At 37.7% G+C, this 16,842-nt stretch overlaps 2 protein-coding genes across 6 annotated transcripts; both read left to right on the top strand.

The window, feature by feature from the left end:
• The first annotated feature begins 2,364 nt into the window (after window positions 1-2,364).
• On the top strand, window positions 2,365-8,531 carry LOC118647666. 5 transcript variants are annotated; one of them, XM_036292956.1, is made up of 5 exons: window positions 2,365-2,624; window positions 2,708-2,912; window positions 4,853-4,877; window positions 5,710-7,900; window positions 8,375-8,531. In XM_036292956.1, the coding sequence occupies exons 4-5, from the start codon at window positions 5,951-5,953 to the stop codon at window positions 8,402-8,404; spliced, it is 1,980 nt and encodes a 659-aa protein (XP_036148849.1). In that variant the 5' UTR covers window positions 2,365-2,624; window positions 2,708-2,912; window positions 4,853-4,877; window positions 5,710-5,950; the 3' UTR covers window positions 8,405-8,531. The 5 variants fall into 5 exon arrangements, with proteins under 5 accessions (XP_036148849.1, XP_036148845.1, XP_036148847.1 ...); XM_036292952.1 differs by having other exon boundaries at window positions 2,368-2,624; window positions 2,733-2,912; XM_036292954.1 differs by having other exon boundaries at window positions 2,369-2,624; window positions 2,733-2,912; window positions 5,838-7,900.
• Window positions 8,403-16,384, top strand: LOC118647667. The gene is made up of 5 exons (XM_036292957.1): window positions 8,403-8,794; window positions 9,204-9,311; window positions 15,341-15,588; window positions 15,668-15,827; window positions 15,906-16,384. The coding sequence occupies exons 1-5, from the start codon at window positions 8,548-8,550 to the stop codon at window positions 16,028-16,030; spliced, it is 888 nt and encodes a 295-aa protein (XP_036148850.1). The 5' UTR covers window positions 8,403-8,547; the 3' UTR covers window positions 16,031-16,384.
• Window positions 16,385-16,842: the final 458 nt, after the last annotated feature.

Raw genomic sequence — 16,842 nt, 5'->3', positions numbered from 1 at the left:
AAAAATACGCAAAGGATTATTATTAGAGTTTTTAAATACGCAAAGGGTTATAAACTGTAACCGCGCTCGCGAGCGACGAGCAACTTCGCCTCCGTCCCTGGTCACGGCCCTGAGCCGCCCGGGTGTCGAGGCGACTGCTCCTCGTAATTTTTCTCGCTATACTGTGTAATTGGGCGCCAGGTACGTTGAGCGTACCAATCTTTCGTAAACCACGGGAAATTATGATCAAATTAATAAAGTCGCGGAAAAGAACAGGCCTCATAAGCGACCGGGCGTCGACGGCTCCGATAACCAGCTACTCAGCCTTAAAAAATGGTAGAGGGGGAGGTTCGGCGCGGGCGGATGGAATCGGGAAGGCGAGAGAACCACCAAGACAACGTAAATTTAACCAAAAAATTAACAAATATATTTAACAATGAACAATACAGCTTTACAAGGCTCTGTCGAGCGACGGCTATTATTCGCGTGTAGTACAGGTTGCTGATCACCCGAAAATATATTTCACGAACACGGAAGAAGTACTAAAATACTTATTATACAAACGTAGGAATTCTCCGGCTTGTCTATGCTTTCGATGAGGACGACGGTCTCATCAAGGGTGATCGGGACAAACAGTATAGGAGAGTCCGCGCGGCATGCGGCAAACTCGTGCTCTTTCGTACTCTATATACTTTATAAAATCTTGTGAACCATATGCGCGGTAATTATTATTAGCTCGCCAACGAGACGGCAAGAAACAAAGACATTTACTTCGACAAGAACGCAAGTACGGGAAGATTCGCGACACGAAGACAAAAGAATACTCCAAGTTTTACAAAATTACAAAGGCGCTACAATTCATAATATAATCAACGACGATGACTCGGCTGCGGATCGGGACACACAACGCAATTTTACGGAAAGAATGGCACGGAGCGAATTCACCCAGGCGGGCGCGATCGGGCGAGGCAACGATACTCTAATAAACGTGAGCTCATGACTTTACTGGAATGCTGAAGAGATTCGCGACAAACTCGTAATCTTCTCGCAGCTCGCCCGACCACAAAATCGGTGACTTCACAAATTCGAAGTGACGCTCGTCTCACCAAGTCGCTTCCTCCTCGTAAGTCTCGTCCGGGTCGGGATGTTTCCGGCTCCTGCGTCCTCTTACATTCTTGGATTGCTCGGGATTCGGATCGCACACATACACGACAACGTCCGCAACTCGAGTGCGGGATTTTGGATTCTGCGGGGGCCGCTCAGCGACGCGCCGCACCTTGCCTCTGATAAGCCGGGCCCTTATTAGCCGTGATTTTCCAAAATCGACTTGCGCGCGACGCGCAACGTGCACGCCATCGCTTGCTGATTGATCCAAGCGCGGTGGTCGATATTGTTGGGCCCTGTGACCGAGAATTTTTGACGCTTTCCCACACAACACACGGACGTCCTTCGGATGTCTTGTATGTGTCCTGAAAAGTCCTGTTTATATCTTCGTATTTCGGATGTCCGCGAGATATCCGAAATACGTTATCCGGACGTCCCGTTAAATCACAGCAAAAGGACGTCCGAAAGACGTCCAAAATACGTGATTCTTGCAAAATCAAATCCACCACAACTGGAGATAACGGAGATCCCATGGGGACTCCGTTAATATAATATATTTATTATTAAACAAAAAGTATGAGGAATTGAGAGCGAATTTCACTGTCCCAAAGAAGTTCATAAAACATTTTTCAACGTAAATACTAACGGTTTATGGCCATTATTATTTTTTATATTATTAAAATTAATATTTATTTATATTAAAATATAATAAGATATACATTAATACTAATTCTAGTATTTTAATCAAATTATATTAACTAAAAAATTATTTTGAAATAATTTTATAAAATTATTATTAACAATAATTTTTATTTACTTATAATTTAATAATCTATTAATATTAATATTTATAAAATGTAGTAGCTTCTTATATAAATTAAATATTTCAACAGCATGTTAACGCGCGCACTTTGAAAAAATTGTTTATTACAAAATAACAGTTGTTTAATAATAATTAATAATAATTAACTTGTATAACGATTTATTTATTTATTGTTAACATTATTAGACAGTAACTTATATTTAATATTCGTTTATATTAATATTAATATTATACATATAAATTGTATTTAAAAACTATTTTCTTTTTTGCGCTTTAAACTTTTATAAATTTAATATCATTACAGATATGTCGACATTTAATCAATTATCGACATACTGATATATCACCGCCTGACCGTCTCGCGCTTCATCGCGCCTCGGCTCGGCAAGCAGTGCTTCCAGTCTCGAATCTTTTTACATGTAGCAACGTGCTGTAAGTGGAGGGGATAGCGAATAGCTCGACGGCACTCGACTATCTGCTGTCTCCTTTTCTCTCGAGCTGTCTCCTTCAAGCCCTGGAAAGGAGACAGCAAATAGTCGATCGATCGCTCGCTGCTGTAAAAGATTCGAGACTGGAAGTTGCTGGAAGCATTGTCGGCAAGACTGCTCGTGTTTTGTCATGCTTCGCATTTCGTGGCCAAAAAAATTCCGTTAAGTGTCCCGTGTGAGTTCTACTGGAAAATAAATGAAAATAACGATATTGTACAATTCCCCAAAAGGTATGTTTACTGTTCAGTAATTTAATATTAGTAAATTTTCATTGTCGCGACAATTAATTAACGCATAGTCCAATTTTTTTAAGGTTATAATAGTCCTTTTTTATCCAGATTAAGAACAGGCGTACTCAAGTTTCCTACGGAGAATCCAAATTGTTTAACTTATAAGAGGTTTATATATAAGATAAATCATCCCACGTGGCGTGCATACTGAATTTCTTTGATGGTACACGGCTGAAATATTTTCCACTAGAAGATAAAGAAAATATCCTTTGTACGATTCACCAAAAGGTATGTTTGTACCGTTCAGTAATTTAATATTAGTGAATTTTCATTGGCAACGCAAATAACGGTAACGCGCGTTCTCAAATTTTTTTAACATATATTATAAGAGGTTAAGAAATTATTCCATGTAACGGACGTATGCTGAATTACTTTAATGGTACATGGCTGACTTGTAATAAATGTTAATCAGTGAAAACTCAGTTATACAAATTATTAATAAGCATACAAATTATATGCAATTAATTACACTCACTGTAGAGGAGACTCGTAAGCATTTGATGTAAAACTTCTTCTATGCTGAGCATATAATGATTAATTGCATCGACAGTCTTTAAACATAATTTGCATAACTGAATTATTTATGGCGAATATAAAGAAAGAAATATAAATAATTTATTATTGTACTCTCAACATATATTATAGATCATTTTCAGTTGCGTATTCATATTTAATTTTGTCGAATAGCAAACTGCATTGATTCTTTAAACTTTAAGCTTAACTTCTATTACACGTACATATACGTATATATACACGTTAGTTACGCATATTATGCGTTTAAATTAAGACTGTCCATGCAATTAATATAATGATTATTAAATATAGATGCTCAGCGTAGGACAATTTTATTTACATCGGCCTATATAATTTGGTTAAAAGTGTATTTTTTATTTTCTCTGCTTTTACTACAACATAAATTAAGTGTCAACATAAATCATTTATGGTACATATATATACTATTTGGTGATGGCAGTTTGAATGCATTTTGAACAATCAATGATTGACTTTACCTTCTTGGCTAAAACGGTCCTATAATTCTTCTTTGTAATGAAAAAGTAAATGTAATTTTTTTTTACTTTCTATGCTTTTACTGCTATGTAAACTAAGTTCCAGCATAACTCATTTAGTAAAGCATGTAAATTTATGTGATGGTTCAAATGCACACATACATTTCAGGAATGTTCCTATAATAAACACCCAGATAACCAAATGCCTATGAAGTTGCCGTCATGTTGCTGTCAACCGTTGCAGCAACCAATTTCTATATAGAAACTCGAGACAGCATTGTTTGACAGCTCTTCAGCATTGTGCGTCTTAGGTACTCACGTGAATTCGACACTAGACTACAGCATGTTGACGGCAACTTGTTGATGTTGGTTTGCTCTCCCGACGAATTCATTTGTGACAGCAACATGATGGCAACAAGTTGTCGTCACTTTGCCATCTGCAATTGACAGTATTGTGACAGCAATATGACGACAATATGAAGGCATTTTGTTGTCATCAGGAGTCATCTGCGACAAACAATAATTTTACAGCAACATGATGGCAACATATACTTAGATATTAAAGACTTGCATATGACTACATTAATACCTTGTAAACCGAATAGAAATGTATAATTTGGACAGATTTATACATATCCAAAAATAGTATTTTTAATTTTCTGAATAACGTATAAGTTATTCAAAAAATATTTTTTAGATCTGCATAAATCTGTCCAAGCAGCAACTCTTTGAATATCATAAGGAAAGGCAAAGAAAGAAAATCAAAGTTAAAGATCAGCCATGTTAAGATCGGCCACTTTAATTACTATATTTATGTTGGTTTTAATTACAAATTTAATTAGTAATTAAATTGATTTAAATACTTTGTCAAAAGTAATTCTTCAAATCGATTTAATTGCAAAATAAAAACGTAATTAACAATTCAAAATGTAATTAGCAATAAAAGATCTGTTTTTATTACTTTCTCAAATGTAATTTGTTCTTAAATTCGATTTAATTAACATTTTAAAATGTTATTAGTGATTATTGAATTGGTTTTACTTACATGTCAAAATGTTAATAGTAGTAAATAGTAATTATTATGCCATTTAACTACAAATTATAATTGTTATTGGTTAATAATTAATAATTTAATTATATTTGCAATTAATGCTGCCCAAGGCTGTGTAAAACATAATTTGTATCAGTAAGTTTTCATACTTTTTTTGCTTTTACTCAGTTTAAGCATAAATTCATATTTCTTTTTCTTAGCTTTTATTGTTACTTATTTATTTTTTATTTTAATTACATCGATATTGTTGTGTTTGTCGATATTAATATTATAAAAATTCTGGTATCGCAAAAAATTAATCATTAATATAGGCATGATTTACCGTCTTCTTGTCGAAATTTCCTCGGCTGTGTGGAAATATTATTTAATCCTTGGTAAGATTTGTACATATATTGGTAGCCTCGGTCCGATTACATAAAACTTGAAATTTTTCTTTAAATAAATACGTATACCTATTACAATATGAAATCTGGTTTACAAAATAGTTATGAACAATAGAAAAGAAGATTAAACTTTTTATTACAATTTTTTAAAAACCCGCAATTATAATATATCGTTAGTATATAATGAAAGTACCACTTTTCATTCAACATCTATACATAAAATACTATATTTAATCTAACTTACATAAACTTCTGTTTTCATGCTTGTAATTCCCATAGAATAAAACGATGAACGCGTTGTTCCATCTATTGCATTTGATAGGCATGATTCTTATATGTATAACATTATTGTGATTGGTTATCTTTAGGTTTAGTTCATTTTTTGTGCATGATAACCAGCGTAATGAAGTGCCGTTCAATTAATAAAAATAATTTTATTTAAGGATATTCCAAAAAATAGTAAACAATGAAGTTTTTAAAGTTTATGCAACTTGAATAATTTGTAAAAATTATTTAATATTATATGAATTAAAATTAAAAATTAATTTACGAATTACTTTTGTAGAAATAACTTTTTTTTACAGAAACGAATTTGATGAAACAAAATAAAATTTGATTTAATTTTAAGATATAAACATTCATTCTATACAATTATCTTACGAGTAAAAAATATAAATGGACATTGAAATATGCAAGTGTTTATACCTGACAGGTTCTTCAAACGCAAAATACAACGAAGGTACTGCATTGACGCAAACGTCCGTCAAATTTGTGCAGATTTTGTTACCAATTATTTTCTTCTGGAATTGAATACTGAACGGAATTATGACGAAAATAAAAAAAACAAAGTTTTATAGTTGTCAGCATCGAAACAAACGTTTAGAACAAGCGGTACGGGAAATTAAAATTGATAATAGCCATAATGAATTGGAAAATGAAACTGAAACGAGTATGTCAGAGTCAGCCAATAGCAGTGACAGACAGTTGTGTATAAACGAAGACGTTTCATTCGAGTTAGAGTACAACGAAGCATGTAATCGATCAATACAAGATGAAGTACAAGAAGTTTTAGAAGAGGAGGAAATAGAAGAAGAAGAAGAAGAAGAAGCAATATCGTCAGATGAATACGATAGCGAAGATTCATTGGAGTTGGAACGTGATATTGACAATAGAATAAATATTGACAGATTAAAGACAAATCTAGTACAATGGAGTCATAAAAACAATATAAATATATCCGCCGTAACGAATCTTTTACACACATTAAGAAAAGAAAACGTTATGAAAATCCTTCCCCGTGATGGTCGAACATTATTGAAAACTCCCAAAAAGTCGAACGTTATTCCAATGGAGCATGGGCAATACTGTCATTTTGGAATAGAGGAAGGCTTGCGGCATATAATTAATGTCAGTGGTGGCTTTAGATGTCTACCGGAAGAAATACATTTGTCTGTGAACATAGATGGATTACCACTTGCAAAGAGTTCCAAAAGCCAACTATGGCCTATTCTTGGAAGTTTTCGAAATTTTGTAAACAAATCACCGTTTTTGATTGGAGCCTTTCACGGATATGAAAAACCTGCAGGCGTTGAACTCTTTTTACATTACTTTATCGAAGAAGCTAAAAATCTTGTACAAAATGGTTTTACTTATGCTGACAATAATATACCATTCTACATCGATTGCTTTATATGTGACGCTCCTGCGAGGGCTTATATTTGTTGTATGAAAGGTCACAGCGGATATTATGGGTGTCCTAAATGTGAAACTAGAGGTATCTATCAAGGAAAAGTAGTATTTGTTGAAATGAATGCTCCGTTACGTACCGCTGAATCATTTGTCAATCAAACCCAAGCTCAACATCATACTGGAATAAGTCCCTTACTACAACTTAATATAGATATGATTTCCCAAATACCTCTCGACTACATGCATTTGGTAGTACTAGGACAAGTAAAAAAAATGTTGAAAATGATGACAGGAAACTTAAATCCGATGAAACTGGGAGCGCAACAAGTTGTCGACATGTCACGTAGGCAGCTTGCATTGAGGGCACATATCCCGTTTGAATTTGCTCGAAAACCCAGATCATTGGATGAACTTGATCGAATGAAGGCAACTGAACATCGAGAATTTGCCTTGTATACTGGAGGGGTGGTTCTTCGTAAAATTGTAAGACAGGGCGTATATGAGCATTTTTTGAAATTATCTGTAGCTATACGTATTTTAGCAACTCCCGGAATAGATATGGAACAAAACAGATACGCAAAGCGTTTATTAGAAGAGTATTTTACTGACTTTTTAAAATTGTATGGAGAAAACAATGCTACATACAATACACACGGATTATTGCATCTGACTGATGATGCTTTAAAATGGGGAACATTAGATGCATTTTCTGCGTTTATTTTCGAAAATTATCTACAACAAATAAAGAAAATTATGAGAAAAAATGATAAACCTCTTCAGCAACTAAGTAATAGAATTTCTGAAATAAAAAATAGTGTCACCGTTGAAACCGTTGAACGCATCGAAACCTATAAATTAGGCAAACAATGTTACAATAGATGCTTGATAAATGATTGTACAGCGCCGATGTACAAAAAGATTCAATTTCAATATTTTACAATTACTACAAAAGCTCCCAATAACTGCTGTATAATGAAAGATGAGAGTATTGGCCCAAAACTTCTTTCCCGACGAAGAATGTCATTCGAAGGACAGTTCCTGAGGAACATTGGACAACCCACAAGTGTAGAATCCTCGGCACGTTTGGTACGCAAAATAGAATACAATTTACGAGATTTTAAATAAAATAAAAACTTTAAAAATATAATGTATATTCACTTTTCTAAGTGCACAAAAAGTTATTTGTACACTGAAAAAAATGTAATATATCCAATAAGATATGTAGTTGCGGGCTGCTAACTACAGATATACTCAATACAATAATATATGGTATTGCATAAAAATCAACATTGTACTTGCATTAACAGTAAATATTATTGTATTGATTATATTATGTAGTTGGTAACCCACAATTACATATGTTATTGGTTATATTACTTCTTTTTCTGTGTACATTCATTTTGATTTGCAAATTGGACAATCGGTATTTATGACCTTAGGTAATGTTTACTGAAAATATAATTAGACTTTAATAAATAAACCAATTTACTCGTTTCTTTGCTTCTGATTTTTAAAAACCGATAATTGACTCGAGCCAATAATATAAAATCAACTTTTCAGACGATTTTGACACAGCTCGTTCGAACTTAAATCAAGCTGAAATTTCATCCGATTTCCCGTCCAAAAAATTAAAAACTCTAGGAAAAAGATTACCTAAACGTAATCGAAGATATGTTAGCGATGACGATTCATCAGATGATGGAGTAAACGAAAAAAATACACCGGCGGCTCTTATGTACAACAATTTAAAGCTATCAACTTATAAGTCCTCAAAAAACACTACCTCAAATAGTTCGTCAGGCGACGAAGACAAGGAAAATAAGTTGCGAAAATCAAACGCTCTGAAGTTACCTGCAGCCTTCGAAGATAAAAATGAACGAGTTCTGCAGGCAAATGTTACTCCCTATGAGGTCCTGAGAAAAAAGAGTTTCATTATTTCCACTAAGTCTTCACAGAATCAGCATAACATCGTCGATGAAGGTAAACATCTAATTGAAATTGTTAACAAATTACCCAGATAGCACAGAGAGTTAAAAAGAACTCAATTGTATGTCACCAATTATGAATTCTTTTTGCCTCTCAAAAAGAATTCATAATTGGTGACATACAATTGAGTTCTTTTTGAACTCTCTGTGCTATCTGGGTAACTACTTAAGCAAGGCATAGATAATGATTTCCAAATTTACTGATTACGTGTATTATCTGCATAACTAATACTTTAATAACAGATTGACATCAAGGTCAAATTAACATCATCAGTTAATATATTTTTTAATATCCAAAATGCTTTATTTGAAACTTTTTTAAAATGCTTATTTGAAAATATTGGTCATTTCGAAACTATTAGAACGCACATAAATATTAGAAAGTTTTCCGTCTTCCCTTTTAGATGGTGTACGACAAGGATGCAGCAAGGATCATCGAAGAGAAGAACAACGATCCAAACCGTTGAATCCTCGCGAAATAAAATCACAGATTACATATATCGGCGAAACTGGTAAACAATTTTATTACTCTAATGTTATTGTTAATGTACGCTCCGTCTGAACAGACTCACGACGAATCGCGACCGCGCGATGGCGCTGTAAGACTACCCGTGGCAATCTTGAGTTGTGCAATCTATTATATCCTTGCCCCCCCCTTCCCTCTCGTCTTTCTCTTTTGCTTCTTCCGGTCTCGCGTTGCTCGCCCTGAGTGTCCCCCCTGACTCGCGTGTATTCAATAAAGGTCTGCTTGTTCTCGACATTCTCGCCGTTATATTTTTTATCCCGCTGGCCGTCCTCAAAGGCTCTGCAGCCTCTGATTCCAACAGGTTATGGGCCCAGCCCGACTTGTCGTCAAGAAAAGCAAACGGTAACCTCGACATATTTCCGCCTCGCATGCGACGCCATTGTCAGTCGAAGAAACGGTCGTCGAAAGTTCTGGTATACGTACGTTGAAAAGCAACATGGCGCAAGTGACGAGAATCGAATCCTTGAACAAGGAAAATTACGACACTTGGAAGATGTTCATGGAAGCATTGCTCGTGAAAAGCGATTTGTGGCAGTACGTCAACGGAACGGCCGTGAAACCCGAGACAGGCGATAGTGCGGCATCAGCAAGCGCGGCGCGAGCGTGGGAGCAGAACGACGCGAAGGCGCGTTCGGAAATCGTGTTGTCGATCAGCTCGAGTGAGTTGAAGCAGATCAAAGGGTGCAGCACATCCCGTGAAGTGTGGCTGAAACTTAAAGATACGTATCAGTCAAAGGGACCGGCGAGAAAAGCAGCCCTCTTGAGACAACTAACCACGCTCAAAATGCAAGGTAACAGCGACGTGCGCACACACCTTAATCTATTTTTCGATACCGTAGATAAAATCAACGAGATAGGAGTCGACATCGATGCAGACTTGCTCTCGACCATGCTGTTGATTAGTCTGTCGAGCGAATTCGACAATTTTCGATGCGCGATCGAAACACGAGACATGTTACCGACCTTGGATATACTTCGAGTGAAAATCACTGAAGAAGCGGACGCGAGAAGGGGCATCGCGAGTGGACACGTACCGAACGCCTTGTACGCGAAGAAACCTTTCCGAAAGCCACAAAGAAAACCCAAGGACGCGACCGAAGGTTCGAATAGCGGTGCATTTAAATTCAAGTGTCACAAGTGCAAGATCGTGGGACACAAAGCCGCCGACTGCAAAGGCCAGAAGAAAGATCCGCAGATCGCACAGAATACATCGGCGGACGCAACGATGCTCACGTCGGAGGCTTACTTCGCCGGAATGGCCGAAACCAGTAAGTGGTGTTTGGATAGCGGAGCGACTTCGCACTTCTGTAACGAAGCACACAAGTTTGATGCGAACATGGGCGTCAAGGAAGATAGACTGCATCTTGCAAGCAAGGATTCAATCCAGATTAAAGGAAAAGGCGCGGTTCGCATGAACGTCAATATCCACGGAGAACCAAAATTGATTCAACTTGAGAATACGCAGTTAGTTCCGGACCTGCGTACAAACCTCCTGTCGGTCTCCAAGATCACCGAACACGGTTTCAAGGTAGTGTTCGACGACTGCGAAGGGCTCGTGCTAGACAAAGAAGGCAAAGTGAAGTTAATTGCCAACAAGGTAAACGGGCTGTATGTCGTTGAGGAAGCAGTCGACAAGGTTGCTATCGCCGAGGAAGGGAACTCTAGTGAATCGACCTCACCGAAAACGGACTGGCATCGAAGGTTCGGCCATTTGAACCCCAGGGATCTCCAAGAAGCCATTCGTCGAGGCCGAGTCAACGGCGCGCAATTGGAAGATCCTTTGAGCAGCGAGTGTGACATCTGCTTGAAAGGCAAGACGGCAAGAAGCCCGTTTCCTGTGAAATCCGACAGATCAACGGGGATGCTGGACCTGGTGCACACCGACCTCTGCGGCCCGATGAGGGTCGCCTCCATTGGCGGAGCTAAGTATATTTTACAATTCGTCGACGACTATTCTAAATGGGGGCACGTCTATTTTTTGAAATATAAATCCGATGTTTTTCAGGCGCTTCAGAACTTTGTCGCAATGATTGAGAACCAAACCGGCAAACGAGTGAAATGCATTCAATCCGACAATGGAAAAGAATTCGTCAATACGGCCATCGATGAATTCTTGAAGGAGCGCGGAATAATAAGAAAGCTGACTGTCCCGTACAGCCCCCAGCAGAATGGCGTAGCCGAGAGACGAAATCGAACTCTGATGGAGATGACCAGGTGTCTCCTTCTACAGTCCGGCCTACCCGCACGTTTTTGGGCCGAAGCCGCCAACACGGCGAATCATATCCGTAACCGCTGCCCATCGAAATCATTGGATGGCAGAACGCCGTTCGAGATGTTGTCGGGCAGGATTCCTGACGTCGGCTACTTCAGGGAGTTCGGGCAACGCGTATTTATCCGCAACAACGGGCCGAATGTTGGAAAGTTCGACTCACGCGGTCTTAACGGAATCCTCATCGGATACTCAACCACCTCTAAAGGCTACAGAATATGGATCCCGGACGAAGAGAAAGTCGTCGTGTCAAGGGACGTGAAGTTTCTACACACCAAACCTAGAAAGGGAATTGATGAGGATTTCCGCCCGGAAGTTACGAGTCACGACTCAGACGACGTAACCCTAAGTCACGATCACGACCCACATGTTGTGGAGGTGGTACTTCCGAACATCACAGTGCATCCTTCAGTCGAAACTGTCGAAGAACCACTAGTTGAAGCGCCCGAGGAAGACGTAGAATCAGTTGATAGCTCTGAGGAGGAGTCTCAGGAAGACCAGAACGAACCGCTTCCGGATGAGGGCACAAATCGTCGTAGAGCTCCAGGAAGACCAAGAAAAATCAGAACCGGCGAAAGGGGGAGACCTCGGAAAGAGTACCATCTTCGCCCTGAAGAATCTGAGTCGTCGGAGGAGCAGGTAGCAAGCTTGTCCGAAATTCCGATGAAAGAGGCTATGTCCAGTTCCGAAGCCAATGAATGGCGAGCAGCAATGGTTGACGAACTGAAATCGATCATCGCTAACAACACTTGGAAGTTGGTTGATCGCGTCAACGGCCAAACCGTCATCGGGAGCCGAATGGTGCTTAGGAACAAAGTCAACCCCGACGGGACCCTTCAGCGGCGAAAGGCGAGGCTAGTGGCTCAGGGATTCTCTCAGAGACCCGGCGTGCATTTCAACGAGACGTTCGCCCCAGTGGCGCGTATGAGCTCTATCCGCTTGATGATTAGCCTGGCCGCCCGCTACAAAATGAAAGTTCATCAGTTGGATGTTACTACGGCGTATCTTAACGGACACCTAGAGGAAGACATTCTAATGGAACCGCCCAAGGAATTGGCCGAACTTTCGAGGATTATCTCGGAATCGGAGAAGGATGAAGTTATCCAACGAAAGGCAAAGGAAATGCTTCAAGAGCTCAGTTCCGGGAACAAAGTCTGTAAACTGACAAAAGCACTCTACGGACTCCGACAGGCCGGACGAAGCTGGCACACCCGACTCGACATGGTCCTGAAGGGATGTGGAGCCGTCGCCACGAATGCCGATCCTTGTCTATACCGCATCGGAAAGGGAGAGAACGTCACGCTGATAGCGGTGTACGTCGATGACATCATCATCGCATCACGGAACGAAGAAGAAATCAAACGCATTGCCAAGTCTCTCTCGGAACATTTCGACGTAAAAAAGCCGGGAGAAATTCGTCAGTGCCTCGGTATCGAATTTCTTCGAGAAGGAGATACCATCACCTTGAATCAGAGCGGCTACATCAGCGAAATACTCAAACGCTTTGGAATGGACAACTGTAACCCGGTATCCACTCCCTTCGATCCGAGCATGAAGCTGGAAAAGGGGACCGAAATATCCCCCGAAGACAAACGTGAAATACCCTACCGGGAACTCGTGGGTTGTCTCACATACCTAGCCTCGACTACCAGACCCGACTTAGCCTTCGCGGCCAGTTCCCTTGGACAGTTCAACAACTGCTTCGACGAATCCCATTCGAAAGCCGCAAAAAGGGTCCTGAGGTATTTGAAGGGGACCATCGACGTTGGCCTCACGTATCGCCCCAACACTGCACCAGTGATCGGCTACACGGATTCTAACTGGGGAAACTGCCCCGTGGATCGACGTTCACACTCTGGGTTCGTGTTTCTATTGAGCGGATCCGCCATTAGCTGGGACTCGAAGAAGCAGAAGACCGTGGCCCTGTCCACGTGCGAGGCCGAGTACATGGCACTCACCGAAGGTGCGAAGGAGGCCACATTCCTGCAACGTTTCCTAAAGGAGCTCGGGTTCGACGACCTGAGCAACATCACTATGTATGGGGACAACCTGGGCGCTATCAAACTAGCCGGAAACCCCGTATTCCATCAACGCAGCAAGCATATCGACGTGAAGTATCACTACGTTCGAGACGCTCTTCGCGACGGAGTTTTGAAGATAAAGCATGTTCCAACCACCGAAATGGTCGCGGACTTCATGACCAAGGGTCTACCGAGGAAAAAGCACGCTAGCTGCCTCTGGAGAACCGGGATGCGTCAGTTGACCCGCGGAAACCATCTCGGTGCACGATTCGAGGGGGAGTGTTAATGTACGCTCCGTCTGAACAGACTCACGACGAATCGCGACCGCGCGATGGCGCTGTAAGACTACCCGTGGCAATCTTGAGTTGTGCAATCTATTATATCCTTGCCCCCCCCCCCCTTCCCTCTCGTCTTTCTCTTTTGCTTCTTCCGGTCTCGCGTTGCTCGCCCTGAGTGTCCCCCCTGACTCGCGTGTATTCAATAAAGGTCTGCTTGTTCTCGACATTCTCGCCGTTATATTTTTTATCCCGCTGGCCGTCCTCAAAGGCTCTGCAGCCTCTGATTCCAACAGTTATGTATAGAAGATATAGGGTGCGTTCCGAATAAGCTTTCGCTAACTATTTTTTTAGTTACAAAGTTGGTAACTCTTTAACTTTGTTTTGTTCCGTTATGAATCAGCCGATTCAGTTGAATTCATCATATTTATTAATAAGCAAAAATGAATATTGCTGTATTAAACGAAGCCTTATCAAAGTAGTTACCTATATGAATCTGATGTGCCTAATACACATATAGGGCTATGTACAACTGCTTTTCTGCAGAAATGGGCATTCTGCCACAATTTTTTCCACCCTCTAAATCATTTCTTAATAACAATAATAAGTAATTAAAAGTCAAGCGTCTCATTCTAATAATAAAAATTACAATTTTTATTTATTAATTTTCAATTTTTTTATAAAAATATTTTATGTTCTATTACATATAATTCCCAGATAGCACAAAATATTATCATAAATATTTATAAATATTTTACAAATTCATTAAAAAAAATATTTTTTAAAGATTATATAAATATTTTCATAAACTATTTAGAAATAATACAAAAATTATTATCAACAATATATAGAATATATTTTTAAAATATACTGAAAAATATTTATGGTATATAAACTTGAAATATTTTTTATATTCTTTAATAATAATAGTATAAATATTTATTTTAAATATTTTCATAAATGTTTATCATAATTTTTTTATACTTGACAAACTCGGACATAAAATATGTACAAAATATTTATTATATTTTTTCTTATAAATATTTTATGAATATTTTGTGCTATCTGAGTTATATACCTAAAAGATTCTTGAAATTTTTCATTGTTATACATATAAACAACAGTTTCAATAAAATTTGCAACTTTTGATTTTTTATGTGTGCATCGGTTTTTATTTTCAACCATATTAATAAAATTTAATTTAATTTTTCATCATTTTCATCACTTGAACTTGAACTTGAAAAGGCTTCGTTTAATACAACAATATTCATTTTGCTTATTAATAAATACGATAAATTCAATTGAGTCAGCTGATGCATAACAGAACAAAACAAAGTTAGTTAAAGGGTTACCAACTTTGTAACTAAAAAAATAGCGAAAGCTTATTCGGAACGTACCTATAAATGGACTCATTAAGTGTTATAATTATTCAACAATTTCTTACATACAGAATTCGAAAAACGAGTAATTCGTGACTTAACGAAAGTAAAATTGGATATACAAGAAATTCGTGACGTTATCATAACGATGCAACAAGATATTTTACATCAAGAAGACATTTTTAAAAGAAAAACTAAGGACACGAAACAAGGGGAAGAAATGGAAAACATTTTGCCAGCTTTTCCATTGAAAACTCTGCAGGATTGGAATGAGTTGGCAACATTATTGTCAAATAATAAAGTCGCACGTGAACAGCTTGTAAGTGTTTAGAAACAAAATAAAAATCTTTAAAATCATAATAAATCTTAAAATTAAATTACATTTTTTATTCTTTAAGGAGACAATGTTTTCCAATCGAGGAGGAAAAAATGGTGGAGACTTGATCAGGCGAATACTTGGAACCGTGTTTTCTCCGCAACTTGCCGTACAGTTCTCCTGGCAAGGGCGGAAAAATAATGAAAAAGTGGAAGGATCTGTTGTGGCACGTACCATATTTGGTAAATATGTATATTTTAATAGTTGATGACAAAAAGTTGACTATATATATTATACAATACTTAACTTTTCATTTACAGTTGCTACGAAGCATAAATTTAAAATTGATGATCGAGAGATAGAATTGGGCATAATCAACTGGTTCCGTCGTGCCTCGGAAAGGATTCCAAAAAATGTAGATATTGAAATAGTGCATAATCATTAATGTTTTTTTTCTAATGTTTAACATGGCTGTTTTTCTATTAAACTTTAAAATTTAAAGAATTCAAAAATTTGCAATATTAGCATTATTAATTAGTATTAGTATTGTAGACACTATTTCAGTATTGTTTGTTTAGTGTTTTTACATTGTAGAAATAGTATTTCTACATTGTAGAAAGACTAAACTGTGATATCTAAACAAACAGTACTGAAATAATGTAAAATTGTTTTGCGATTAAAATATATTTTAAGGACCATAAAGTTATATATTTTATAATATATATAAATGTATACGAAATATATTTTTATAATATATATAAAAATAAAATATTGACAGAATAATTATTGACAATTGCAATATACAGCAGTGGTTAAAAATTAATACTTGATCCCTTTTTTGCCACACCACTTACAATAAAAATAAACTCATTGATCTCTGTTTAAGTTATGCTATTCAAAATGATAACATTTGATAACGCTTATTGAAAACTTGTAATGATAAATAATTTCAATAGTTTTTAATAAGCGTTATGCAAATTCTTTTGAATAGTATTTTTTATGTAAGGTTCGTATATGTAATACTTGTACATTGCTAGCCTTCCGTCTGAAACGTTAGTTAAAATAGTGCAGTCGCGGCGAAAACATTACGGTGCAGATATATGTATATACTATTATCTTTCTTCCGCGGATAGCTTTCTGCAGCGTTGTGCGCAAGCATAGTAAACCAACGCCTGTGCACGACACTCTGAGAGAGAGCGAGAGAGAGAAAGAAAGAGAGCGAATATTATTGTGGAGAAAAAGACCTGGGGCTCGATT

The sequence above is a fragment of the Monomorium pharaonis genome, chromosome 10 (genome assembly GCF_013373865.1).
Source record: "Monomorium pharaonis isolate MP-MQ-018 chromosome 10, ASM1337386v2, whole genome shotgun sequence".
NCBI classification, from domain to species: Eukaryota; Metazoa; Arthropoda; class Insecta; order Hymenoptera; family Formicidae; genus Monomorium; species Monomorium pharaonis.
Note: the sequence above shows the minus strand (reverse complement) of the source record. Positions and strands in the feature narration are given on the sequence as shown.

Excerpts from the sequence above, each read along its gene's own strand:
- LOC118647666 (XM_036292956.1), top strand. The coding sequence starts at position 5,951 with ATGACGAAAATAAAAAAAACAAAGTTTTATAGTTGTCAGCATCGAAAC. Across the intron at positions 7,901-8,374 it reads TAGAATCCTCGGCACGTTTG|ACGATTTTGACACAGCTCGT; the intron begins GTACGCAAAATA and ends TCAACTTTTCAG.
- LOC118647667 (XM_036292957.1), top strand. The coding sequence starts at position 8,548 with ATGTACAACAATTTAAAGCTATCAACTTATAAGTCCTCAAAAAACACT. Across the intron at positions 15,589-15,667 it reads AAGTCGCACGTGAACAGCTT|GAGACAATGTTTTCCAATCG; the intron begins GTAAGTGTTTAG and ends TTATTCTTTAAG. Across the intron at positions 15,828-15,905 it reads TGTGGCACGTACCATATTTG|TTGCTACGAAGCATAAATTT; the intron begins GTAAATATGTAT and ends TTTCATTTACAG.